The sequence below is a fragment of the Coloeus monedula genome, assembly GCF_965178545.1.
Source record: "Coloeus monedula genome assembly, chromosome: 3".
In the NCBI taxonomy this organism is placed as follows: domain Eukaryota; kingdom Metazoa; phylum Chordata; class Aves; order Passeriformes; family Corvidae; genus Coloeus; species Coloeus monedula.
This window is the reverse complement of record NC_138783.1, coordinates 56,600,374-56,626,597: the sequence shown is the minus strand read 5'-3', so window position 1 is coordinate 56,626,597 and position 26,224 is coordinate 56,600,374. Positions and strand designations below refer to the sequence as shown.

The following is a 26,224-nucleotide window of genomic DNA, read 5'->3' as shown; positions in this document are numbered from 1 at the left end:
ATGGCAATAAATCAGTTGTTTCCCAAAGAGGACATTCACTTTTCACATTACTGCTGTTTTTACGCCACATCTGACTGCATAGCAGAGGCTCCAGCAGGATGCTTATGCCAGGGTTCCCCCAGTATTTTCCATGACAGAAAGTGAGGAGGACTCCCACAGGCAAAGGTGATGGGGGTTCCTGCCTGGCATGCCCTTGGAACCACCAATATGAGGATATTAATCTCATAAATATTGCAAATTTACATTATTTTATCAATATCTATGTTCAAATACAATGCCCAAACACTATTTATATCCACTTAAAAAAAAAAAAAAACATACAGGAAGTGAAACGCTGCTCCCTCCACATCACCCTTGTTCTTGGAAAGCACCAGACGTTGATTCTGGTCATCTTGGGGTTTCTCAGGGGACGTCACAGAAACTCAGACACTAGCTCTGATCTTCCATGTGTGGATGGAAGTCACAGGCTTAAAGACATTAAGTTCTCTGAAAGAGTCATCTGAAACTGAGATGGAAACCGTACTCCTGGCCATGAAACCAAAGGGCAATAAAAGAATCTTTGTCCCATATTGGTATTTTCTCTTCATGGTGCAAAGGGCAGACAAATTTCATTCTCTCTTGTGAGAAAATATCCATCAACAGTATCACCTAATAACACAAAAGACCAGACAGGCATCAAAATTCAGAATGAATTTTAGATGGGTGGGGAGAACTCTTGGAAATCTGCAGTAACATTTTGCTGCTATATGATGCAATCACCTTCCCTCCAATGTTGCCTGGTACAATACTGACATCTTGCCCTTGGAAGTCAAAATCTCTTTGCTAAGGGACCAAAAGAAAATAAAGAGGGTTTAGATTTAAGCACAGCAGAATTAAGAGTTTTACAAACCGTGAACTTGCTGAGGAATGTGGTTTTAAGTAATCCCACTGCTATTTTCCAATTCAGGTTGAGTTTACTTAGTAGCTGCAGCAAATGAGAGAGGGCATGGACTACACTCTCCGTCCCTGGCAGAGGAGGAGCAGGAGGAAGAGGAGAAGGAGGTGAAGAAAGCAGACAGCTTTGATTAACAAGAAAATTAGCAAAAAAACTTGCTCGGGAGATGGGCATCTCAATGACACAAAGACTCCATATGTCCCTGACCAGGAATACTCCAAGCATCCCCTTGCCTCTCTCCAGCATCCTCTGGCTTTGGTTTTTTAAAATTCCACTTTACAGAGGTCTAGCCTCCCAGGCAAGAGATGCAGATTTCTGGAATTGAAAAAACTATCCCTCTTGCCCAGATTCATCCCTAAGTCAATCCAGTGGGAAATCAAGTTTTTTCACCCCAACTTTGCCAAGGAAACAGAGTTCAAAAGGCACCCAGCTCTGAACAGATAACCACTAGTCAAGAGAGTGTGGATCACTATAGACAAATACTGGTGCAATTTTCTTTCAGCTTCCCCAAAGCCAATGATATACTTCCACTATTCAAGCCTATAAGCCCATGTTTAGAAGACAAGGTGGTGAGACTGGAGTGGGGGAAGCAGGTTTAACAACTCAGTATCTGGCTTGTTGTGACAAATAGAAAATAAATTTGCTGTTTCCCTCTAACTACACTAACTACTCTAAATCCACACTGGATTTCCCCTCACCCAAAACAACTGCCCCTATGACCACCTAGGGGTTTTGATGTGTCAGATACTCCTCAGGGCAAGATTTATTTTGCTGAGCTGGTATTGCTTTCATACAAGAGCCCATGCTCACACACAGTCTATACAGCTTCCTTTATGTATACAAAAAAGATGGAAAAATTATGCCATGCCAAGAAAGCTGTCTTGCCAAACAAGAACCACCCCCTGAAGGGTATATTTAGAAGTCAGAGGACAATTTAGGAAGAGAGTCACACAACATAAGCCAGAAGAGTAATGAAAAGCAGGGAGAGTGGGAGTTTCTTTCAGGTATTGAGCACTCCCAGACTGCACCAGTGAATATCCAGACCAACACGACTCTTTTTCACCTCACCAAGTAACAGCAAAACCCAACACTTACACAGCATTTTTCATTCATCCATCTCAAATTGCACTGCAAGGAGAGTCAAAGTGTTGAATTTAGCATCCCTCTCTGCAAATTGATGCACAGAGCTGAAGTTCAAGGTTGCACAAGGGCGAACACTAGGGACAAATGTGGGCCATGGAGTCATGTGAGCTGTTGTGGGTGCTGAGTTTGGACCTTCTCTTCAATACTTGATGCAGTCCATCAGCCTTGTGCAGGCAGGGCAGCCTGTGGGGTCTGTCTGCTCTGTCATTTCATTAGGGACAGTACCTTCACAGCAACTGTTTTACATCAACAAGCAAATCCGAGCAGCACATCCACTTCAGCCTGCAGAGTCCCAGCGCTGCTGAGGCTGGTGAGCACCTCTGGAGATCATCCCTCCCAACTCTCACTCACAGCAGCCTCCTCAGGGCTGCATCCTGTCTGGTTTTGAATATCCCCAAGGATGGACATGCCACAATGCCTTTGGGCAATCTGTGTCAGTATTTGACCCCTCCCACAGTAAAAACATTTCTTCTGATGTTTGAAAGAAATTTCCTGTATTTCCATTATTGGTGCATTTCTCAAGTCTTGTCCATGGGCACTACTGAGGAAATCCTGGCTACACATTCTTTACTTCCCCCACCAGGTGTCTATCCACATGGATAAAAGCACCCTGAGCCTTCTCTACTCCAGGCTTTCTCAGCTTCTCCCCATAACAAAGATGCTCCAATCCCTTCATCACCTTTGTGGCCCTGCACTGGACTTGCAGTATGTCCATGTCTCTCCTACACTGGGCAGCCCAGCACTGGACCCAGTGCTCCAGACACGCATCAGCAGTGCTAACAGAGAGAAAGGATCACTTCCTTCAAACCTGCTGGTGACTGATCACAACTCTTTGAGCCTGGCACTTCAGCAAGTGTTCAATCTACCTCATCATCCACCTACCCAGTCCATAGCTCACCAATGAGGATTTTATAGGACACAGCATTAAAAGCCTTGCCAAATCTACAATAAGCAATATCCACTGCCCTCCCCTCAGCCAATCAGGCAAGTAATCTCTCTGTAGAAGACCAGACAATTGATAAAGCATTCCTCCTTCAAAAAACCCTGCTGACTAAACCCAAACACTCTCTTGTGTGTTAGATATTATGAAGAAATTCTCTACTGTGAGGGTGGTGTGAATTAGAACAGTTTGCACAGAAGAGCTGTGGATGCTTCATCCCTGGAAATGCTCAAGGCCAGGTTGGATGGGGCCCTGAGCAACCTGGTTTAGTGGAAGGTGTCCCTGCCCATGGCAGGGGGCTGGAATTAGATGGTCTGTAAGGCCCCTTCCAACCCAAACCATTCTATGGTTCTATGATTGTCTTTACTATGTCTGGAAATAGTTTCTAGGGTCATCTGTTCCATCTTCAGTGGGGTCAAGGTGAAGCTGATGAGTCCGTAGGGCCTGAGAGCCTCCTGAACTGATACTTGTTTTCTTTCCAGTCCTCATGAACTTTCTCCAGTTGTCTTGTGCTTTCGCAGATAGTCAAGGGGAGGTTATGGATGATGCAGTATGCTGGACAGACAGCTTGGGGAATGCAGCATTCCAGTGCAGACTTCTACCTTTGACAGAACAACCTGCCCAAAGAGCCTGTATTTGTTCCTCAACATTTTTCAAACATCTAAGATCTGCTAGGACTGTATGACTGTCATTGTGAATAATGGCTGCACCATGTGACTTGGATTAACAGTCACAGCAACAAGGGGAAACACTAGGGACACCCAGTTGTGACACAGAGGACCAAAGTTCTGGCAGCAGGGACAGCACCTCCCTTTGGTGCAGGGGTCATCAAACCACCCCCTCTGCTGTGCTTTCAGTGCAAGGACTGTAACCTCAACATGTAAAATCAGTTGCAAAGGCCCTCACTGACCAAGGAGTCACACGGACTAGAAATGCACACCACCTGTTTTCCTTAACCCCTCAGGAGCAGCTGTGCTGTAGCACAAATGATTTTGTTCACAGACAAGCCTAACTTGCCTAAGATGCACCTCCACAAATGAGTAGTCTTGATTTTTTTCTACCCTCTCTCAACTCTTCTAGCTTAGTAGGTGAGATGGGTTTAAAACAAACAAAAAACACCAAAGACCAAGGGAACTGAATTTAAACTAGACGCCTACAACTACATTTTCAGTAGCTAAGTTATAAAAGAAGAAAGACAAAAAATAAAATTTCAGAAGTGTGAAGATTGTCAGTGGAATATTTTTATCTATAGTGAGTCACAAAGACTGAGCAGTAGGATTCTTTTTTTCTTAATAACACTGCAAAAAAACTTTAAGAAGCTACCACCCCAAATAAAAAAAAAAAAAAAAAGAGAAAGCAAAAAACTACAGAAAGCTTACTAAAGACACTGGCTCCAGCAGCATGCCAGAAACAACAGGGTCTTCTCACAGACACAGAGAGGTATTTTATTCCAGTGAGCAAAACCCACCTCTGCTAACCCAGAGCAGATGAACTGCCTGCAGACATTTGACAGTACCAGAGGTCATTATGGCACCTTCCTATACAAAGGCTGAATCCAAAGTACTAAGGAAGCACATCCTTGATGAGCAGGAAGGGGTATGTGAAGTCTGCACGTGGTCTGGAAGAACAGGAAAAGAAAAGTGGGGGAGAGGAAGGGACAGGGACCTCCTATTCATTGGCCAAGACTGCAATTCAGGGCTTGACATCACTGCAGTGTCTGTCTCCACGTGGCTGCCATATGAATGGCAGAAATGGCTTGTTATGAGAAAAATGGCAATTCTTCATGTATGCAACAAGTCCTAGGTTAAAACCTATGGTTTATGCCATGTACAGATCCCCCTATAAAGAAACCTACTTCTTTCTATGTATGTGAAACAGACTTTTTAAAAGATTTTTTTTTCTGACAAAGTTTTTGGTTTTGTGCGAAAGTTTAATATTCTTAAGTCATAATGACAACAGTATAAAGAATTCAGGATAAAGGTTTTGTCTTTTTAAACACGAGGTCAAAGTGTACAGTCAAAGAAAGCTCTGCCATCACCTTGATAGGACACAGGGTTGTTTAAAGTGCAGTTTAGTAGCAAATTTAAGACATCCATTTCTTTTCCTGCAGCTGTTACTTATGCTTTCAACAGCACTGGTACCACTCCACTCTGAAACCAGGTTCTGCTCGAGTGCCAGATCTCTGTGGCCAAGTGTTCTTCGTTGGTATTTTCATTGCAGTAAAACTCTAAGAGCCAGAGGCAAGTCAGGGAGATTGAGATGGCTCGTGAGATCATCATGGGAAGAATGAATCATCTGCCTTGGAAATATAAATGTTTATGATCACTGCTTCTATTCTGCACATATATCCTTGAGACACACAACTTTTACAAGGGTGTTGGTATTTATATAATTCCATAAATTTAGACAGTGCATTACCAACACGATATGCAGTTGTAGTTATAAATAGCAGAGCAGCAGGACAGAATTTTCAACTATTTCTTGTTTCCTATACTCCACAAATGAGATGTGTGGCATCTCAACTTAAGGAACTAAAGGAAAGAAAATACAGCTATTAGACAATAAACCCCCCCACGTGAGTCTCCCTATTTCAGATGGTGGAATGGAAGGCTAGACTTCTACCAAAGAAAAAGAAAATAAATCCAGTCCCTGAGAGTTAACTGCTACATTTAACCATGACTAAAAGACAAAGAGCAGATTCTGAAGCAGAGGTTTTGAGAAGAGATTTTTTTTTTGTGGCATGTTTTCAGTGTCAATGTGACAAACTAACACCTGGCCTTGACAAGAAACATTCTGGCAAACAAATGCACAATATAATCAAAAGACTAAATTTGTTCCTAAACCTTGACTGACGCTTTTTTTTTAGCGCTCAGAACACTATGGATGTGCGCACAAACCCATGAAAAAAAAACAATCACTGGGTGCTGTAGGAGCATCATAACAATGTACCAAGGCATCCTTCCAGAAGGCCAACTAATAAATTCCCAATGTATGAAAAAGGTAACCAGTAACTCGTAGCAAGCTTTCTAAACATCGATAATAATATTAAGGGTTTTAATGATATTGAGGGTTTTAATAATATTGAGGGTTTTTAATAATATTCAGGAGTTAATTTGTCAGGCAATAACTGTAACAGCAGTTACGGCCAAAGGCTCAGTATTGGGTACCTGAGGTCAACCAGGAACCCAGCACTGATGCAAGCAGTTATAGTATTTTTATTTACTTGTTTTTTAAATAAATAAAGCCTGTGCCCTTGTTTCCATTCTCTGCTCAATTAACAAATTAATTCAGGGAGGAAGATTCCTGGTACAAGCAGTACTTTTTGAGCCAGGTCAGTTATATCTTCCATATTTTACACTGGATATATTAGATTTATATTGGATATATCTTGTAACAGCTTTAGTAAAACAACGGGTGCACTCAATTGTCATTTGAAACTACACTGAAATACTTCTGGACACGCAAGATACTCCACACACATCAGACCATGACGCCACACGAGGAAGATCCACCCTACTTGGCTCTGGTGATGGACTCACACACATTTCCTAAGAAGGTAAGACACTCCAAGCTCTGAAGCTCTAGAGTGGGGATCTGCACCTACTCTAGGGAAGGTCATACTCTGTGCCACTGCTGCCTTTGTGCCATGTGGAAATGGAATTACTCAACATGTTTTCCAAGGAAATGGCCACCGAGGGCAGAACAGATCAGGAAAGTGATTTTAACAGCTCTCAGTATGTACTTTAATGATTTTTTGTTACACTGATGTCTTTCAAAAAGCATCAGTTGGGTAGAAAATGTGAGCCTTTGCTTTGCTGTCCGTAACAGACATCCTCTACGGTGCTCCTTCACACTGAATTGATGGGGTTTCCCACGTGTCCTCATCTGCCAACTGAGCCATCTGTGAAGTCTGATCCACAGGTTCTTTCTCACCCTGGGCTATTAGTAATGCATCTTCTTGTGCTCCTTCCAACTGAAGGTCAGAGCTACAAGAACAATTAGATTCATCGCGTTTGTCCATCAAAGGCTCTGCTGCACTTGTAGAGGACTGTTCAGTTTCTGCTTCAGCCTGTGGTTCTGTGTTAAGATGAAGTCCAAACATGTTATTTCTGACGAGGTATCGAACACACTGCAAAATCACATTCCTTTCGTGTCGGATGTCCTGGGCCAGTAACTGGAAATTAAAAAGAGGAGAAGATGATGCACATTTCCCTCTATTGCTCTGTAGCAGATACAAGCATAGCAAAATGTACTGATCTACTCAGTAATTTCCAACATCTTTCAGTTTAAACAGTTGGCTCTCTCACACAGGTCCTGGACACATGGGGCTGGAGACTGCCATAGCAGAGACAATGATGTTCTCATATGGACTGTAATACCAGACCATGCATTCCAGTACATCAGGGTAGCAGGTCTATTAACATCTTTCACACCTTCTGAGTTATACGTTATCTGCAATTTAATATCCCATGCATTTTTAATTTAAACCCCCTATGAGTAAAAGACAAATACAAGGAAAGGGCATCTTTCTTCAAGTACCAGACCATGGATTTAAACAGCAGCAACTGGTTTGGGCTATAATACACCAACCTAATTCTAATAGCTTAATCAAAGTGCTAGAGGCCTCCCTCATCAACTTTAATCTCACTGAAGTTCATTTTGGTAGTAGGAAAAAGAAACCTATCAGTCAGAGAGCTGAATGAACCTTTTTCATTCCAAGTGTCAGCAGCACTAGTACCCTGAACAAACACAAAATCTGAGGTAAGTGGCTAAATCTGTAACTACCTGATCATTTGCATGAGAGCTGTATTACACACTGCAGGAGATTTGGCTAAGTTTGGCTTGTAATGTCATCAAGAAGCTTTTTTTGTTGTTACAAGTTTCAACAGTGGTTTAACAGGACACTTTTAAGTCTGAATACTTCTACTTAGACTAGTTGCTAAGAGGTGTTACAAGCAGCTGACACCTAGAATGAGCCTTCAGGAACCTTTCATCTGAACTAGATGTACTTCAGGACAGACAAGGGACAGCAGTTCTCTTTGCTCAACTGGGAGAAAATGGTGAATTCGCATATGGCCAAATTAGGGCCCAGTTGGGCTGCACCCTATCAAAAACCGTATCTTTGTATTTCATTTTTTTAATGCAGGGATGGGTATCAGTGGAGTGACAGTACCCAAGCTTTTGATTTTGTTAGCATAGAGAATGACTAAATAGACATTAGTGTTTGCATGGCTACAATAAACATGTTTTAGTAGAGCCCAAGCTCACTGCTGAACAACTGCTGAGAGATACCTGCAGCTATTCTCCTACCTCCCTTTCTTTTTTTTTAAAAGCATCAGTTCATTGATACAACATCCTTTTTTCAGCATTCTAATACGCTTTCTGGACGCATTTTATAAAATTTCAACCTTGCTCCCTCTTAAGGTTTTTACACACTGACCATTTCTGATGACAGTGGAAGGCTACCTGCAAACCTCAGGCTCTCTTCTGTGATTCATAGCCACAGTACACATTCTTTAAAAACAACTCTGAGCAACTTGAAAAAGCAAAAAAACCTTACTAAAATGCAATTTTAAAAATGGACTATACTGGCAAGCTTCAGCTCAGGTTTCCTATGTACTGTCAGCTTCTCTCAGCATGTGGGACTTCACTTGACTTTCTTCCAGAGTCGTCACTGCTTTCTTTGATCACCAACAACTTTGAAGAGCAAGTGATAAAGGCAACTGCATGCTTAGGGAGCTACACAAAGGACAAACACTTCCTTTTCGGTCACTAGGAACTTTAATTCTTGGCAGCAATGGTACTATGTGCTAAAAAGACTACCAAGGGATTTCTCCCACATCAGCAGCTTAGGAGGTACCTTATCACACATCTCTTGCCGAAACATCCTGTGCTATTTCAGAGCTCTGATGTCAGTGGCACCCTGCTTTCCCATGTATTTTGCCCACTGCAAGTTTTCCCTTGACGAAGGAGCTTTATGCTATTTATAGAATCACAAGGGTAGTACCGCTTTTGAGTAACAAATACAATAAAAGCTCCAAGGTTTTGTTGGAGCTTTCTAAGGAAAGACACCAAGCTTTGTGGCCAAATGGGTTGCTTTGCACTGCTACTGGGAACACCTTGGACTCACCCATACAAACCTCTTTCTACCCTTCTGAGACACCAACCTGCTGCTCTTCAAGGTGATGTCCCTTCCTCAGATTTATCTAAACCTGCCTAGGAAGAAACCCTCATGCACGCAGGTCGCAGCTCAACACCACTCTGTAGTTTAAGTCATCAACACACTTCTCAACGAGATCTCTTTGCATGTGCAAAAACAACCATGTGCTCCTCCAGCAGAGGAAGGTGGCTGAACAGCAAAGCTGGGAGCAAAAAGATCAGATCATGAACGCTGGGATTACACACAAACAAAACCTACTGGATACTACCACAGGGAAGGGAACAGAGAAGAACAAAGGGTTTGTTCCTTGTGCAGCTCATTTCAGACGCATGATTCAGCTGTCATCTCTTGCTTACCAAAGCCAGTCATCACCTGAATGTATGCCAGGGTATTTCTATTTGTCTCTTAAAGCATCTTCACCTTCTCCAAGTGAAACAGTCACTTTACTGTTTTTAAGCCAGGCCCTGTGCTAACAGACTGCTCTAACTTCCTGCAGGGAAGAGGAGAACCACTCACAAATAGTTCTACTCTTGTACAGGAGGCACTATTTTAGCCTCTTACCATTTCCAGCAGTGTAGGACGGCGCTTGGGAAGGCGAGGTAATGTTTTCCTGCCCCACTTATCAGGTCCTCTGGGGGGACGTGCACTTGAATTCGAGCTCCTTAACGTTGTGCCTGCACATTCTGGGCGGTTTTGATTTGGTTTCTGACTCCGAGGAGCAGGAGTAGTTTGAGGCGTATTTCTGAGCACAGCCTGGTTTCCCTCAGCTTTTGTTGCAGTCTTGACAGGGATTTCTTAAAGAAAAAGAACACACTTTCATCTCAAACTTAAAAGCCTCTTTAACATGCTCATATCCCCGTGCACTGGCAGTTCGTTAGTACTTTTCTTGCTCACACAACCTGATGTGAAGCTGTTCAAGGTTTACTTGGAGGAAGGGAGGGTTTTGTTTGGTTTGGGTTTTCTTTTCAAATACAAAAAATAATCTCTAAACATCCACAGAAAGGAAAACAAGGTATTTAAATTCTGCAGCACAGAAAGAAAAATAAAAGGAGTAAGACCTGAACAAGCTTTTCAAACCTCTGCCTTCTTATCACTTATGAAGTACATTGCTTCACATTGTAGCTTGCTGCAAATTTGGCTGCTGAGAAAATCATGATACAGTTAGGACAGAGGATGCCCAAGTTCAATTCACTGTCTGCTAGATGGTTTTTAACTTTGGGTAGGCCACCCAAAGCAAGTAAGGCAGAGCAAATATCTGCAAAAACAGGCAGCAGCAGAAGCAATTCCTCATCACGCACTGATGCATACACTCAGGAAGTAAAAAATCCATGTGCTTCTTGCACTTGAACAGAGAGTTCAAGCACTACTGCAACACCCAGCAGCCTTCTATAGAAAAAGCCCTTAAGGATGTGGAAATTAGTTCACAGGGTGACAATAACAGCTTTTTCCTAGCACTATTCAAACATGATCTGAAGCAAGACTGAAAACAGGTTCCTTATTTTCCCCCAGCTAGGACAGAAAACGCTTGGGAAATTTGATGACACACAACCTAATCAAAGACATTTTATGCCTCCTCTCTCAACCCACGACATGATGCTGAGAAAAGGACAGCAAAAAAAGCCATAGTCCTGCTTGCAGTCCACATCACTGCAGCGTGACACAGGGTAGAAGAGGAGAGGAGAAGGGCAGAGGTTGTTTCTACACACCTTCCGGCTCGCTGTCGGATGCGCTGCCATAGTTGACCGACAGCGCGCTAAGGGCAGAGGTCACCTGCCTGGGGACAACTGACAATCCCAGTCTCCCATCTTCCTCAGCTGCCTCCTCCTTGTCGGATTCTGCAGGGAAAGAAAAGGCAAGAGGGTCCCAACAATCCTGCATGCCAACAGCCAGCCTTGCTGCTACATCCCCATCTCAGCACCACGTACACCTGGTGTTGGGCACCATTGCTCAATGCTGTGGACTGATAGAAACCCCCCGCATTTGTCTACCTTCTACAGACAGGTGGTGACAAACTGGTGCCTCTACTGGTTTATAGTCCTGCCAGCAAAGCTACAGAAACAAAAAGTTTCCTGAACACAAGCTTGAGCTTTCTGCTTCCTTCTTTGCATACCAAATATAATTACAGGTTTTGTTACCAAGTGTAGGTAAAGAGAAAGAGAGAATTTTGTGGTATGTTTTGAAGTCTTGCTGGATTTAGTCCTGAGAAGATGGAGGAGAAGGATTTAGAAGCCAATCAGGGGGAATTAAAAAAAAAAAAAAAAAAGGGAGTCAAAAAGATGCACCTATACAGTAAAATCATGGATTTGGGTTGTATGTTTTTTTTTTAATTCTACTTAGTTATATTGTGTTTCTTATTATTTTATTCTGGCTATATTTCTTAATTGTATAAAAAGTTGCAACTAGCTTTAATAATGTGTAATAAGCAAGTACCACATTCCTTTTCTACCTACTATAACAGAAGTCACTAGCTGTACTTTGGCATAATTAGATCTTTTATCATTAAGTAAAACACAGATGCTGCAGGGAAATACAGATATATTTAAGCATACTTAAGTTTCCCAACACGCAAAGATTAATGGAATAAACAAATTGCATAGGGATGCTGAGTTCTTGTTCTCACTAATTGAAGATTATGTCTTCAAGAGGGAAAACTCAGCATCAGACATCTTTCCAGGGAATGTATTCTACCCTTGTTGCTAAAAATAGCCAGAGTATAAGTCAGCTTACATGCCATATTCTAAGAGTACTGCATCACTGCCAACTATATTATAAATAGTTACATCTGAAGAATTTATATTGCTGCCAGTATGAGGAAACAAGACATGCTCACAAAAAACCCAAACCCCAACAAAAAACCAACCCCAAAAAAAAGTAGTACTTCAGAGAACACACACATATGGAGAATATCAAGAGTAATAATACAGCAAAGAACAGAATTAAAAGAAAAATTCTGACATTTTAAGTAATTCACTTAACTCATACAAGGAAATCCATTTGTTTTCACATTCTAAATACTGTTATTTTCAAAACCACAAAGGGATATTCAACAGTCTTTAAAAAGTAATTTGACTGTTGCATTACTTCATTCTTCTTATGGTTTTATAAGTATTTTCCTATATCACTGTCAATGTAGCAACCTAAGCTGGTGTATGTCCTTTAGACTATTGTACAATATTTACACCAGAACATGTAATGCTGCACACAAACTTCGTGTCAGACTTCCAAAATGGTGACTAGCAAGCACAAAGTCTCAGCATCCAAACTTAAAACAACTATTTAAAACAAAACTTCTCCAAGTTCCTTCATCTTACCAACATCACCGTTTGCCAGAAGACCAAGAGGGTCCACGTCTTTCTCATATGCTTGGCCTGCCAAAGGATTTTGCTTCTCATGTTCCTTTTCACACATGCTGTCTTCTGCTCCATTGGCTTCATTTTGAGTTCTATGTGCATGATAATCGCCACCATTTTTCCTAAATTTCTTCCAGAACGGGCGCCATTGTCTTCTCCTGTGTCTTCCTTGACGCCCAAAAGCCTCTCCATTTTCTGGAGGTTTCCACATCCCTTTCATTTTTCTGGAGAATAGAAAGCAAAGCTCATACAGATGATAAACTATGAGAATAAAAACAACTAATGTAACCAAATGGCTCAGGCCCTCATTTAAGGTTCAGCAACACAGAATGACGCCAAGACTTACACCAGCTCAGCTAACACAAGGTGACAGACCATAAAATCAGTGATACCTCATCTCAGGCAGAGCAATGGGACAAAGCTGGAACCTGAATGAACAGTTTGAAGTTCATGAGTTTTGGTTTTTAGTTTTTAACAAGGCCAAGGGTACATTGGCTAAGAAAGTTCCTCGATAATCTACAGTGCGAGGACATGGTGTTTTCATTTCAGATAACAAAGTCAACAAATACTCTATTCACATAAGCATTTAAGTCATTCAAAACAGTGGCAACAAGAAGTTAAAAGCGAAGCATCTACTATAAGCATACTTCCACTGCTGAAGTCTTTTTTCCTAGTTACAGATCTGAGAAACATCTTGCTGCACCAAATCCATTCAGCCATCTGACACCATCAGCTGCAATGACTACCTACTCCCGCCTCCAACTAATATGCCATTAATCTTTTCCATTCCAAGGAAAAGAAATAAAAGAAATGTCCATCAGGATAATGCATTTTTAAAAACCTGAAACAAAATAACAAGTCCTAAAACACAGGAAGAGCACAGCATGCTGGTTCCACTTATCTTTCATGGTTCCATAACCTTCCATGTTTCCCTATAAACACATGCTGATAGGAAGATACCTGAAAACCTTAACAAACTCTGGTCGAATTATACAGATACAAGAATAAATGTGACCAAGAGAAAAAAACAAATACAGAAGGGACAACTGAAGCTTCCTGAAAATACTTATTTCCAAGCAACAGAAACTTAATTCAGCAAAACAAGACTGTAACTAATCATCACTACGTTACAACAGCAAAAACTACACGAGATCTGCTGTCCTGAATAAGCCCCATGGCTGGTTCTGGTCAGTTCTCCCTGCCTCAGCCTCACCTGCAGCATGGCTGAGGTCCTGTTATTCCTAGTCAGCCACGTGCCTCACGTTGTGAGATGCTGCGCTCATGTCTGGCATCCCTGAAATCTTGCAGCAAGGTGTTAATATTTTGTGACAAAGGACTTCTTTTTGTTTGTCTTCATTCTGACGTCTAAACAAGTCATTTGGTACCCCATCCTTCTTGAGTTACAAGAAATAGTGTATAATCACACTTCATGCACCTCTTCCACCTATGCAATTTTTCTAGGCCTCCATCATACAGCCCTTTCAAGCCACCCACTACTTTGCTTGTTCAGAAATGTTCCCATTACCAAATTCCTCTCTTCCATGCTCTTCTGGCCTCATCAAGTCCTTCTTAAGAAGAGAACAAGGCCTGTCATAGCACTTAAAAATTACTTTATATCACAACAAAACATATTTAATTTCATTCTCCAGTCATTTCATGACAGCATCTAACATTGCTCATCCCTGATGGCATCACCCACCACAGTGCTCCTGTGGCACAAGTGGCAAGCCACTGCCTTCCTGTGCATCAGTCCCTCACCCACAAAAGAAGGCTAATATTAACTCCTATGATTCAACTCCAACAAGAGAGAAAACGGCATTTCTGAATTTGTACAACCAGGCTCTAAATTCAGCATGTTGCTGTATAACCTAGAAGATATTGAGCAAATATAGGCTCAATTAGAGGTGTTGTCCTTGACTGAGGGTTAAAAACAACTTTCTGAGTTCTATGGGGCCTCAAACACCCAGAAAGAAACTCCAAGGTCACAAACACATCCCAACAAACATCAGCCTGGCATCTGCCTTCTGACATTCCCTCGTGAAAGATATCCTGCTCTTTAGTCCCCATTCAGAGGGGATGGAGAGCTATGTACTATTATTCAGGTGCTGTAAGAGACCAGACAGACTTCCAAAGTGATCCTTCTGCATCTCTAATCTCCCACACAGGGATGCTGAGACTTAGGAGTTGTAAAGCACTTCAGAGAACCACAAATGGAAAGCACCATGGAAGTGTTAAGCATCTAATCCTTTCTAAATATTACTTAGCTATTTGCTTAATAGTACAGCTTGCAGGGAACAAGCTGTATTCTATTTTTGCCTCATGCATCAGTAAATTTGCCAGATAAGCACCAATTCCAGAATCTTTACTGCTGTTACACAAAGCAGAAATGACAGCTTATGGACAGTTCACCAAGTCTAGAGTGCTACCAGCTCAGCAGACTGAAGGGAGAAAAAGAGATTTCTATAATCAACTAGAGTAAAAAGTTGCTAAGTGAAAGTAAATAACCTGCAATTTTGAAGGCATTTTTTCCCAGATATAAAGCTACTACAAATGTAACAGCATGGAATTGCTGATGGATGTTTAAGACTACTTGATGCATCTGACTCACTGACACAAGAGATAGCCAATAAAACCTGTAGACATCAGTTTGTTACTGTGACAAAGAAAATCCATCTAAGAATCTCCAAACATAGTATCATATGCATTTTCAGCTGTAGTTTCAATGCCCAGGTTTGGTTCCTCGGGTGCAAAGCACTCCTGCCACTTTATATCCTTTGAAGGAAGTTTTACTTCAGTCTTCTATAAATCTTTCATTTCAGTCATGAAAGGCAATTGGTTGGATGGGGGCAGGTAAGTGCTGGATCTTCTGAAGCACGTGCTGCACCCAGGTAATTTGCACAGTCCACATTTAATAAATTACACTAGCTTCTTATTCAACCATTTCACCATGGTGCAAGTTTTGTGTTGTTTGCTGTCATCCCCTACACAAAAAGCTAGGCAAACCCCAGCTTGACTTCCATGCAGCAGAAAATGGCATTTAGCAAGAGCCCCTTAGGACTGAGTACACTCCTGCCTTCCAGCTCAGTCATTCTAGTTTAAACAAGTGATATTTTAGGAGTGCGCCTCATTATAATTTTTTTTTTTTTAAAACAATCTTCCCACAGGTCCTAAAGCAGAGCTAATGAAGTTAGCTGGTTCCACCCAACAATAAAACTGAAAGAAAAGAACAAAATCATACTGGAAAATAATTTATAAGGCAGAGAACAGACAAAAATCCAAGACAAGTAAGTACGAGCTCAGAACAATGGTAGCAGATAGGGTTAATTTTATTTTCATGTAGTTTTCATTACAACTTAAATAGAGCTGCTTCTTTCTTCTACCCTCCATCTTTTCTCCCTCTTCAGTTGATTATTGATTTATCATCAGAAAGGAGAGAGAGTAAGAAGTCAAATCTTCTCATAGAATCTCTGTTGGCCATTTTCAGGCAATAAAGGATTAAACCATGTGGAATTGTCATGTTGCATGACTTTTGTCCCCATTACTACTTTTTCGGAGACCAAGGTTATGCTGATCTAATGAATGGCCACTAGAATGTGGTTTTCTCAAACAAGCCAGAATACTGGATTTTTAATGTAGTTATTCCTTCATTTAACTGAAGTGGACTTTGAAGCACTATGAAGTAAACAAAAGAGTATTACATCAGTTTGTCAAATGACCTGTTCTCTCTGCAAGGGCAGCCAGATTGTGTATGCAGTGGAAGCAGTAAGTGCTGGGAGACTACACCAAGACTTCTGAACTCAGTGGGAGGAAAGCAACAAGCTTGCTTCAAACCACTTACCCAAACTGTTGGGTAGTCAGCACTTCTCCCCTTTCCTCCTTCTGCATCTGCATTTCCTTCTTCCTTTCAATGTTTGCCAACGTAGGAAAATTTCTAGAAGAAAAAAAAATAGTTTTGCTGGCTCTTAAAGGATTTACTGTACTTTCTCAATTCCCCCTTTACCAAACCAGCTTCCTCTATAACATTGCAGATTTTTAAAAATTTTCAAGGAAGTTTAACAGACTGTTTCTTTCTTAAAAAGGCATTAGTGAGGAAAAGAAACCTGAGTGCATTTATGCTTATATATCCAGACGCAATGAACAAAAAAAAAAAAAAAAAAAAAAAAAAAAAAAATCAAAAAATCTATCACATTTGCATTCCTGGATTTACCAATCCATCAAAAGCAAGGTACAGACAAACAGTTTGCTTATAGTCATGGACTCTCTGTTTGCCCCAACACATAACTGCATGATTTAGTCCTCCCATTTTATTTTTATGGAGCATCAACTGGGTTATTTAAATGACATGCCTTTAGCACACTAACTGCTGAGTTCTTGTAAACTTATAAAAAAAAGCTTATAGGAACAGCTTCTGGGTGCACAAGATTCCTTTAATGTGACAGGGAATAGCACACAACTTCCTTCTCAAGCAATATTCAGCACTGTTCTTGCACACTGACCTCAAGTTCACCAAAATTACTACCCCTTTTTAATTCCAGGTTCAAGAAAAATTGCCAAATTACGCAGATGGAAAGAAATCTACTGTTACAACCATTTCCCAAACCATCCCTTCTCTTCCATTCCCCACCTCCCTTAACATCCTTCCCTCCAGACAAACGCCTCACTGGTTCTGACACGCAGAGCCTGTGCAGCAGACTTTTTACCACCAAAGCCCAAAAATGGCTACACTCCCTGCTCTGCAAACATTAGTTGGCTAAATCCCACTGCTTTGAGATAAAGGTGGTAAATGAGAAACACATGCACACACTCCCCCAGCTTCTGGATAGAAACACAAAGTATAAATATTTGATGTCTATTAAAATGGAGTAAAGAGAAACACAGAACAGCTTCTCACTATAAATAGCTATCAAAAAAGACACATCTCTTTCTTTAAATATTTAATCTTATCACATGCATTTCCCCCATATTACAGCATGAATGTTAAGTGTCACATTGATTCAAGACAGCTTCAACCACATACCAAGGGAAAAAGAGAATCATTTTCTACAAGACAAATCTAAACACACTACAGAACTTGTCTCCTTTAAGAGGATTTGAACATGAGCTGTCAACATCTATTTTCATTGGATTTCTCCCAGAAATCTGCCATACAGCTCAAGTGAGCACAGGGATGTGATGTTTTACCTCTGCTCTTCCCTGTTAGTTAGATTTGTTCATCCATGTTACAACACTCCCAGCACACAGCAAATGTGCAACGAACTCTTTAATCTCAAGAGCTTTGCATTGACAAAGACCCCCGTGCTTGGCACCTCTCTGCAGTTTTAAGATAAGGTGCTTTCCTTCAAACACAAAGGCTCTCAGAAGGACAGCAAGCTATAAAATAAGTAGTTATGCTCAAAAAAATCCCCAAGCTTGTTGTAGAGATTGGTGTGGGAGGGTGCTCTAACTATAAGGGAAGACCCTAAATACTAGAGCAAAGGAGTCTTCAAATGCTCCAGCACTTATGCTGATTAAGGACACATTCAGACACGCTCGCTCTCCCAACACGATTTGAGACATGAATGCCTCCCACTTTCATTCCTGTGAGTTACCACTCCCTCCACGAGCCACCGTAATGGACTGCATGAATGCTTTCAGTTCCACTCACTGGCAAGACTGACAGATTTCTCCTAAACCACCCTTCCAGCTGACACAGGCAGTAACTGACAGCTGGCGAGAGCTCAAGTCACAAGTCCCAGTATGCCTGCAGAAGCACATCTGAAGGCATCTGTAGTGGCTCTGTTTATTTTCTCCAGCTCTTCTCAAATGTTAAATGGCATTTCACTCCCTGCCTTTACCTCATGCTTATACTGACAGAGTCTCTCCACATAAAAGGCCATAGGCTTAAATCCCAAGAGGTGACTTGGGTTTGCACCCTTCTAAGATGGCAAGCCCTCCTCCTCTCCTAAGAAAATGACATTCTTAAAACATTACCTACAAACACCACTGAAATAGAAGTAGCCCAGCACTTATGCCTTGCAAACAACTTGTCAGAGCTTGAATACAAACAGCTTCATCAGTCCCCACAGGGCTTTACAAACCTGAGAAACTTAGCGTAAAAGGGAGAGTTAAACCACGATGTGATGGTCTGGCACAGCGGACTTCATGAAGCCAGTACTGCCTGAGAAGGCAGCCCCATTTCATAGCAGCTGCAGTTCCCAACTGTAGACACTTCTACAATCCAAAGTTTTCCAAAATAAATTGATAGTATCAGAAAACTGCTTCTGAGACTAAGATGAGTATATCACATATCCCTCAACAAAGTGAGACATGCAGGTAAAGGACACCCTAAGCTTCTAGAGACACGGAACAGTGACACTGAGCATAATCACTAACATGTGTGTCTTAGTGTATAGATTTTTTTTCAATAAATAAGCACACTAGCCAGAGCCATGCATTTTTTTATAGGCCAGCATATTTTATCTTGCTACATAAACATTGGAGTAAAGCAGCTCTTAGTGAGCAGCGAACAAACAGAGCTTTGCCAACATCTAACAGAAAAGAGACCTGTTTCTATAGCAATTTACACAATGAATTCCTGAGTCAAGAGCTATATAAGTTCATCATTTTAATAGGAACAGCACTGTGTGCAAAATGCCTCAATAATTTCTTGAGCTGGTCTTAATTGCATATGCACAGCCAACAGCAAAGGAGACATGGATAGCCCAAAGGGAACAAAAATGACCCAACAGAGCTGATAAAATCTTCGCTTAACTTTCCCACGTTTGATTTAATCACGTTAGCTGAGGCAGTTTTATTGCTAATCTATCCCAGCAGACCAGAGTAAACTTTATTGGATCTACATTTACCTTGATCTACTGACACGTCCCTTCTACTTTGCTTCTCTACTTTTACCAAACTCTAGGAAATTATTTTCCATATTACAAATTTCACTACTACCAATGCAACACCAGGGAGGATTCCAAACTACTCTAGGATTATCATTATGCAACTAGAAAACCAAAATTTAAAAAAAAGTTTAAAATTTAAATTAAAATTTAAATTAAAATTTAAAAAAACCCTTAAAAGTGGTGAGGTTAACAGTACTGGACTTCAAGCACTAAGCACACACTCAGCCTATGAGATGTATTGCAAGGAAATAAAACAGACAATTCCTATCAGAATAAACCAATGCCAAGAGATTAAAGAAAGCAGGGCAGAAAGGGGAGAATTGACAAGCAACACGCAAGCTCAAGAAAATCCCCCAATGTTATATTAGGAGCTAAGCAAAAGTAAGTTTAATGATTCGCTTTAACACTAAAACAGCTTTTCCACATTCTTACTAATAACCATTGCTCAAGAAATGTTGGTGAGAAACAGATGGGCTGGCAGGACCCAGATCCCACTTGTGGAGTAGGGAAGACAGCAATACCTCATTCTGACACATTAAGGAAATGCATTGCAGATAATTCTCTTTAAGCTCATGTTAAAGAAAAAATATGCTGAAGACAGCACATTTCTCAACACTTGGAAGGCACAGGACAAATCAAAACAAGAAAGTTGATGTCAGACCTCACAACCATCTGTCTGCAAAACACAGGGAAACCCTGAGATCCCATGGAACTTCACCTCTATTGCTCTTTGCTTAATTAGATTTCTTGGCTCAGCAGGTTCAACAGGAAAACAGCATTCCAACCCAGCATGCTTCATCCAGAGATACTTTTTACCAGCTCTCCCCCTCCTCTTTCCTCTATGAGAGTAAGGCTACACTTTAAACACAAGCTCTTTCTTAAAGAGTTTAAGCAGGATACACAATTGAGCAACACAGCAGCTAATTAACAAAAAAAATCTCAACTGCAAGTAATTATTTATAACCGCTGAAAGACCAAGCAAGGCGGGATGCAACATGGAAGCACACATATTAAATCACTGCAACCTAATTAGAAACAAACTATCAATGACCTAAAAAGATTCATTCTTAGCTCTGATTGGATCTTCTAGAAAGAAAAAGGCTCTTTCCTGTCACCATAAACCAAAACTGCTTAATAGCTCAGACTCCCTCTGGTGTCCCTTTTTTCTGTACAACGCAATGTTTACTGTGAGTCAACAACAGAGCTTCAGTACTAAACTGATGCTCTGCTGGCGACCCAATTAATGCTTCACAAAAGTTCCAGCTGGCTTTCTCTCTCTGCCTGCCTCCCACCCCCTTTTTTTTTAATTAAAAAAGAAGGATGCTCATAGAGCTTCTTTGCTGTACAAAGAGTAACAAAAGCCACCCAGGTAGTCATTCTGCACCCATCCATCACGGCTAAACACGATGCCCACAGAAGGCCTGAAGCACCAAGATAAGGCACAGCACTACTCCATCTAGTGGCCTTGGCTCAGACAGTCCTAATCCCATTTCGCCTCTCCTGGCTGGTGGCTGTGACCACGCGACTTTGTTTCCTTTGATTTTACTGTGCTGCAGCGAGCAAAGGCTTTCAGCGACGTTATATCACAGCCAAATTATATGCACCTGTAAAACCAACAATCTCTCCCATGAGATCCTTCAGAAGCTCAGCAAAACCATCTCAGGCAGAGCATCACCTTTACAATTAAGTGTAGATAAAGGGTGCTGAGACACCCAGCCCCTACTCCCCACACCAGTGTCTTAACCACATTTTTGCATTCAATTCCCACTTCCCTGATGTTCTAGCATACAGGAGAGCACATATGGACATATACACCTTAAACATCATTTCTACACTTAAACCTCAGCATCAGCCACTAGACAGGAATTCTCCAGAACTTCTCCCAAAACAAAAAAGTGTATGGGAAGTTAAAAATGAGTAGGAAAGACTGCATACAAGCATGGATCTTTTTCCTTGGAGCTACTGTTAGAAAATTAGGTCACTAAAAAAACACAGCAGCAACATGTAGACTGAAAGCAAATAAAAACCAAGCCCTCTAGCATCTTTTGAATAAAAGGAAACCTTGGAAAGAAAATTAGTATTTTTAATAATTGCCTAATCTAACACCAGACTTGTATTTGCACAGATGAAAACCAAAATTTTTGCCTGGTTAACAATGGCATTTTAAAAATGGGAGAAAAGAATTTCTTGTTTCTGTATCAAAAAAAGCTTTTTTTTTTTTTTTAAGAACCTATGTATTATTTTCATTTGTAAAAAATGAACAGCAGGTGCAACAGTTGACTTCTGTGACGTGCTGACACAGTGGTAAGATTTCCCTTTACCTTTCTACCTTTCTGAAATGTGCAGAAAAAGCTGAAATCAAATCCAAAGGAAAATTAAAACTTGCAAGAATGAACTTACATGGGGAGAAATTTTGCTTCTCCATACAGAAAAAAATGGATGGGAGGCAGTTAAAAAAATATACAACAAATACCATTCGTTTTTCTTTTTTAACAAAAACAGTGTCAAAACTTATTAAGGGAAGTCAAGTTCAAAGCAAGAACGCACTAACATTGCTTTCTGACATGAATGCAAGGTGGCTACATCAGTAAGATTCCATCAGACCACTGGGTTTATTTTCACTAAAAAAACCCCATGTGACTAGTACAGTGCCCTAGCTCATCACCACTGATCTCAAAATTAAATTTGTATCATTTCCCATTCTGCATATAGAACTGCTGCTCATGGAAACAAATCATGCACTGATCACTTGCAAGACTATATTCCACATTATGAATAGAAGTGAGGAAAGCCTGCAGCATCTTTCTCCTGCTGGGCAAGTGTAGATTCTAATCCGTTCAACTCCGATGGAAAAAAATAAATCTGTGAGATAAATACTTCGGTCCTGGTCAAGAGAAAAAAGTTATACCCTCTCACATCACAGAACAAGAAATAATGAGAAATACTGTTTCTGTGAGAATTTTACCTTGCACCTTGCATACAATGTAAGTTAGACTACCTGAGAACGGATCATTCACGGTTTCTGTTCTCTTTCACTAGAAAAGAGTCAAGCAATGCAGAAAGCCCTTAAAAATTAGGAAAACTCCCTGGTGCGCTCTACTGGGACAACTTAAGCTGGAGAAATAGGCACACAGTGTTACAATTATAGTCAATACAATAGTTCCAAATTTTTTAGCTGTTAAAAACCACCACACAAACATTTCTGACCTAAAATGTGATCAGGGTAAGAGGAATGAGACATTCACCTAACCTGAGGTACCAAATCAAGCATCTGGGAAAGCTGCTTCCTTCTCAGCTGATATCTTGTCTTCTCTTATAATTTTCCAAATTATTATAGTCTCTGCAGCTCACACTCTTCTGGCTCAGGCATTCTGACACTGATCACTACTGAAGGAGTTTTCCAGGGTCAATGGAACAGCAGCAGCAGCAAGTTACATGCTCCTCCTGCCCTTCAGCTGTCATCTAATAATCACACTGGGAAAATACAGTAAAACAAATTTATAGCACAGAAGTCTTACCTTTTTCTTTCTTCTCTCCATCTAGCAATCTCTTCTGGGCTATCCAATTTTATTCTTTTAGCACCAGGTGCATGTGCCTAAGGAAAAGGTATTTCACAGGTGTTTAAAAGGAGAAGGAAAAGAAACACAAGTTAAAAAAGAAAACATCATTATGTCAGCTATAGTGGTACCACACTGTTTTCATTTCCAAAACTGGTGAGGCTGTACACAGAGATGATAAAATGAATCCATTAAGAAAACCCCATAGTATTTAACATACTTTCATCCACAATATTGTCTTAAAACAGATTCTCCTCAGAGGTGATACATTTTCTTTCCACATGAACAAAAGCAAACCACTGAAGAATGAGAAAAGGGGCTATAGTAAAGATGGCACAGACTCATATTTTGGGCCCAGAGGGTTACCTACATTCTTCCAGTGTATCTGAACAATCTTCTCATGTGCACTGAAATTGCAACCTTCTTCTGTGCACTGCAAGATAAGAGGGTGAACTTTAAACACACCAATTCACACAAATAATAAACAAGCCTTTGAGCACACTTCAAATAAACTCAGTGCCAGTTGCCTATAGAGTTTGTTACACAGACTGTGTAAGCTACCCTGTTTGCAAACGAAGGTGACTGTAAAAGGAGCAAGCACAGATAACGTACCTTTAAATTTCATCTGATTTTAGAATAACCAGTGTAGCCAATGTATCTCATAACTGAAGAGAAAGTGAAGTTTACCTCAGATAAAAATTTGCAAGACTCTCCAATTTCAAATTTAGATACTTTTCAATAAATGAGATTTTAAAAAATGTTTTTCACACAAAAACTGTACATGCTATAGTGATGTCAATGAATTAATTCCTACGACTTAGCAATACTTCACAAGAAAAACAGTTTAAAAGGCTTCAGTAATAAAACCAAAAATACAGCTGAAACCTCCCCTACATACAGCATTCAGAAAAAAAAATCCCCCACTAATACTTGACATAGCTCTGGAATCTCTTTCCTATGTCTTCTGTTCAAAGAGTGACTACATCTAACAGCTTGCCAGGCACAAAGGTAAAAATCAAACTGCGAATAAAAGAAGCCAAACTCATCAACCTGTTTATGCTGTGAAATATGTTCATCATACTTCTCCTGGTTTTTATAGCCACGGTCACAGGTATCACAGTAATGAGAGAAGACTGGCTCTTTTTTCTTTTTGGTCTGAAAAAAAAGAAAAAAAAATAGAAGAAATATCCTCAGGATTGCAGATACAAGATATTCCTGTATTTAATTAGTTGTGAAACACTATTACTATTTTTGTTAATAAAGCAGGTGCATGTTTCAAAAGTTTCAAAGATAAGCTAACATAACATCAAAGTTAAGTTAAAATTACTTATCTTCTAAACAAAGTGCCCTGCACCCAGCTCTTCCCACTACCACCTTTCAATCAATTATTGCTTCTGCAAACACACCAGTCTGCTGGCACAGACTTACTGAGGGCTGTGGGATTTAGGTCAAAGCCCCACATCTCTTCCCTACCAAGACAGACCATGACTGTTCTCCCATGATATGTACAAGTTCAGAGGGCAGCACAGACCCTTCCTTCTCCCACTACACACATCAGTGTCATCTGACTGGCTGGTTTTGACCATGTAACAGAGCACTAATGTAATCTAGGCAGTCGGGCATCACCACGGTAAGGTGACATAAACCTGTGTAAGAATTTGGTTGACATGTATCTTTCGAGAGTTACAGACTGTCACATGTTTGCTCTCTTGTAAGGGCAAGCATGTTAGACAGGAGAATGGGATCTCTATAGTGCCTTGGGCTAAGTCCTATAAGACTTGATACCATCACAGAATGTCAGAATGGTTTGAGCGGGAAGGGACCTTCCAAGATCACCTGGCTCCAACCCCCCCACCACAGGCAGGGACAATCTATGACTGGGCCAGGCTGCTCAAAACCCCATTCAATTTGGCCTTCAACACTTCCAAGGACAGGCCCCAGTCACAGCTTCTTTGGGAGATCAGTATCTCATCTTCTTCACAGTAAAAAAATGTCTTTCTTATGTCCAATTTAAATCTATTCTCCTTCAGTTTAAAACCATTACTCCTCTTCTATCACTACAGGCCTTACTATAAAGTCTGTCCCCATCTTTCTCCTAAGTTTCCCTAAAGTACTGAAAGGATGCTGCAAGGTTCTTCCTGAAGCCCTCTCTTCTCCAGGCTGAATAACCCCAGTTCTTTCAGGACAGGTGCTCCACCCTCTGATCATTTTCATGGCCTTTCCCTGGAGCCACTCCAACAGCTACCTGTCCCTTTTGCGCTAGAGAGCCCACTCCATACCTTTGGCTTGTTACTTTCTTCTGGACAATGTTTACTAAATGCAGGCACTTGCTTGCCGTGCCACTTCTGGGAGAAATTACCATTTCCACCTTCAAAACAGAGAAAAAAAGATGAGTCATTCATAGATACAGCTGGTAAAACACCCCCTTCCTACCTAGGAGGGCAATGCAGAAGGGTCTAGGGACGAGACAAGAGAGGGCTGCATGACCAACATGCTTGGACGTAGAGTCCTCCAGCCCCAAGGGTTCAGGGCAGCCCCGGGGCCCCTGCCTGCGTGGGATGGGAAGGAGCCCATGGGCCCAAGAGAGGGCTTCTCCCGTGCCCCTCACCAGCGTGCGGGCCCTGCGGTCGCGCTCCGTAGGCCGGCGGGAACCAGGCGGTGGGCGAGGCGTAGCTGTGAGGGGGAAGGAAGCTCTTGGGCTGCGAGTAGCTGTCCGCAGCGGGGTAGCGCTCGGGCTGCGGGTAGCTCTGAGCAGGCGGGTAGCCCTCGGGCTGCAGGAAGTTCTGGGCAGGCTGGGAGTAGCTCTCGGCGGCAGGGATGCTCTGGGCGGGTTCTGAGTAGTTCTCAGCGGGCGGGTAGCTCTCGGCGGGTTGCGAGTAGGACTCGGCGGGCTGGGAGTAGCTCTTGGGCTGCGAGTAGGTGTCGGCGGACGCGTAGGTGCTGGGCGGCGGGTGGCTGTCGGGCGGCGGGTACCGGCCGGACGGGGGGTACGGCACGGGGGCAGCCCAGAAGCTCGTGTCCCAGGAGGGCGGTGGGCAGAAGAAGGGTGGGGGGATGCCCGGCGGAGGCAGCCCCGGCGGGGGCGGCGGGTACCAGGCGAAGGGGTTCATATCAGGCGCGGAGAGGCCGCTCGGATACAGACCCTGCTCCGCGATGCGCTCGTACCACCACGTGGGGCCGCTCCGGCGGCGGCCGCTAAACGCGTCACGTCCGGGCTGAGGAAGGCGAAGCCTCCCGGGCGGGCGCGGCGTCA

General features: G+C 41.8%; 1 protein-coding gene across 1 annotated transcript; it reads right to left on the bottom strand.

The window, feature by feature from the left end:
* Nucleotides 1-6,235: 6,235 nt before the first annotated feature.
* NUFIP1 (nuclear FMR1 interacting protein 1) lies at nucleotides 6,236-26,133 on the bottom strand. Its single transcript, XM_082277631.1, has 10 exons — nucleotides 25,580-26,133; nucleotides 25,251-25,339; nucleotides 24,022-24,126; nucleotides 23,342-23,404; nucleotides 22,933-23,009; nucleotides 16,366-16,458; nucleotides 12,489-12,751; nucleotides 10,884-11,012; nucleotides 9,739-9,971; nucleotides 6,236-7,191 (listed from the first exon to the last, which is right to left on the bottom strand). Exons 1-10 carry the CDS (start codon nucleotides 26,079-26,081, stop codon nucleotides 6,853-6,855), a joined length of 1,893 nt encoding a protein of 630 aa, XP_082133757.1. The 5' UTR covers nucleotides 26,082-26,133; the 3' UTR covers nucleotides 6,236-6,852.
* Nucleotides 26,134-26,224: the final 91 nt, after the last annotated feature.

Excerpts from the sequence above, each read along its gene's own strand:
- NUFIP1 (XM_082277631.1), bottom strand. The coding sequence starts at position 26,081 with ATGAACCCCTTCGCCTGGTACCCGCCGCCCCCGCCGGGGCTGCCTCCG. Across the intron at positions 12,752-16,365 it reads CTGACTACCCAACAGTTTGG|AAAAATGAAAGGGATGTGGA; the intron begins GTAAGTGGTTTG and ends TCTATTCTCCAG. Across the intron at positions 11,013-12,488 it reads TCTGGCAAACGGTGATGTTG|AATCCGACAAGGAGGAGGCA; the intron begins GTAAGATGAAGG and ends CTTTCCCTGCAG.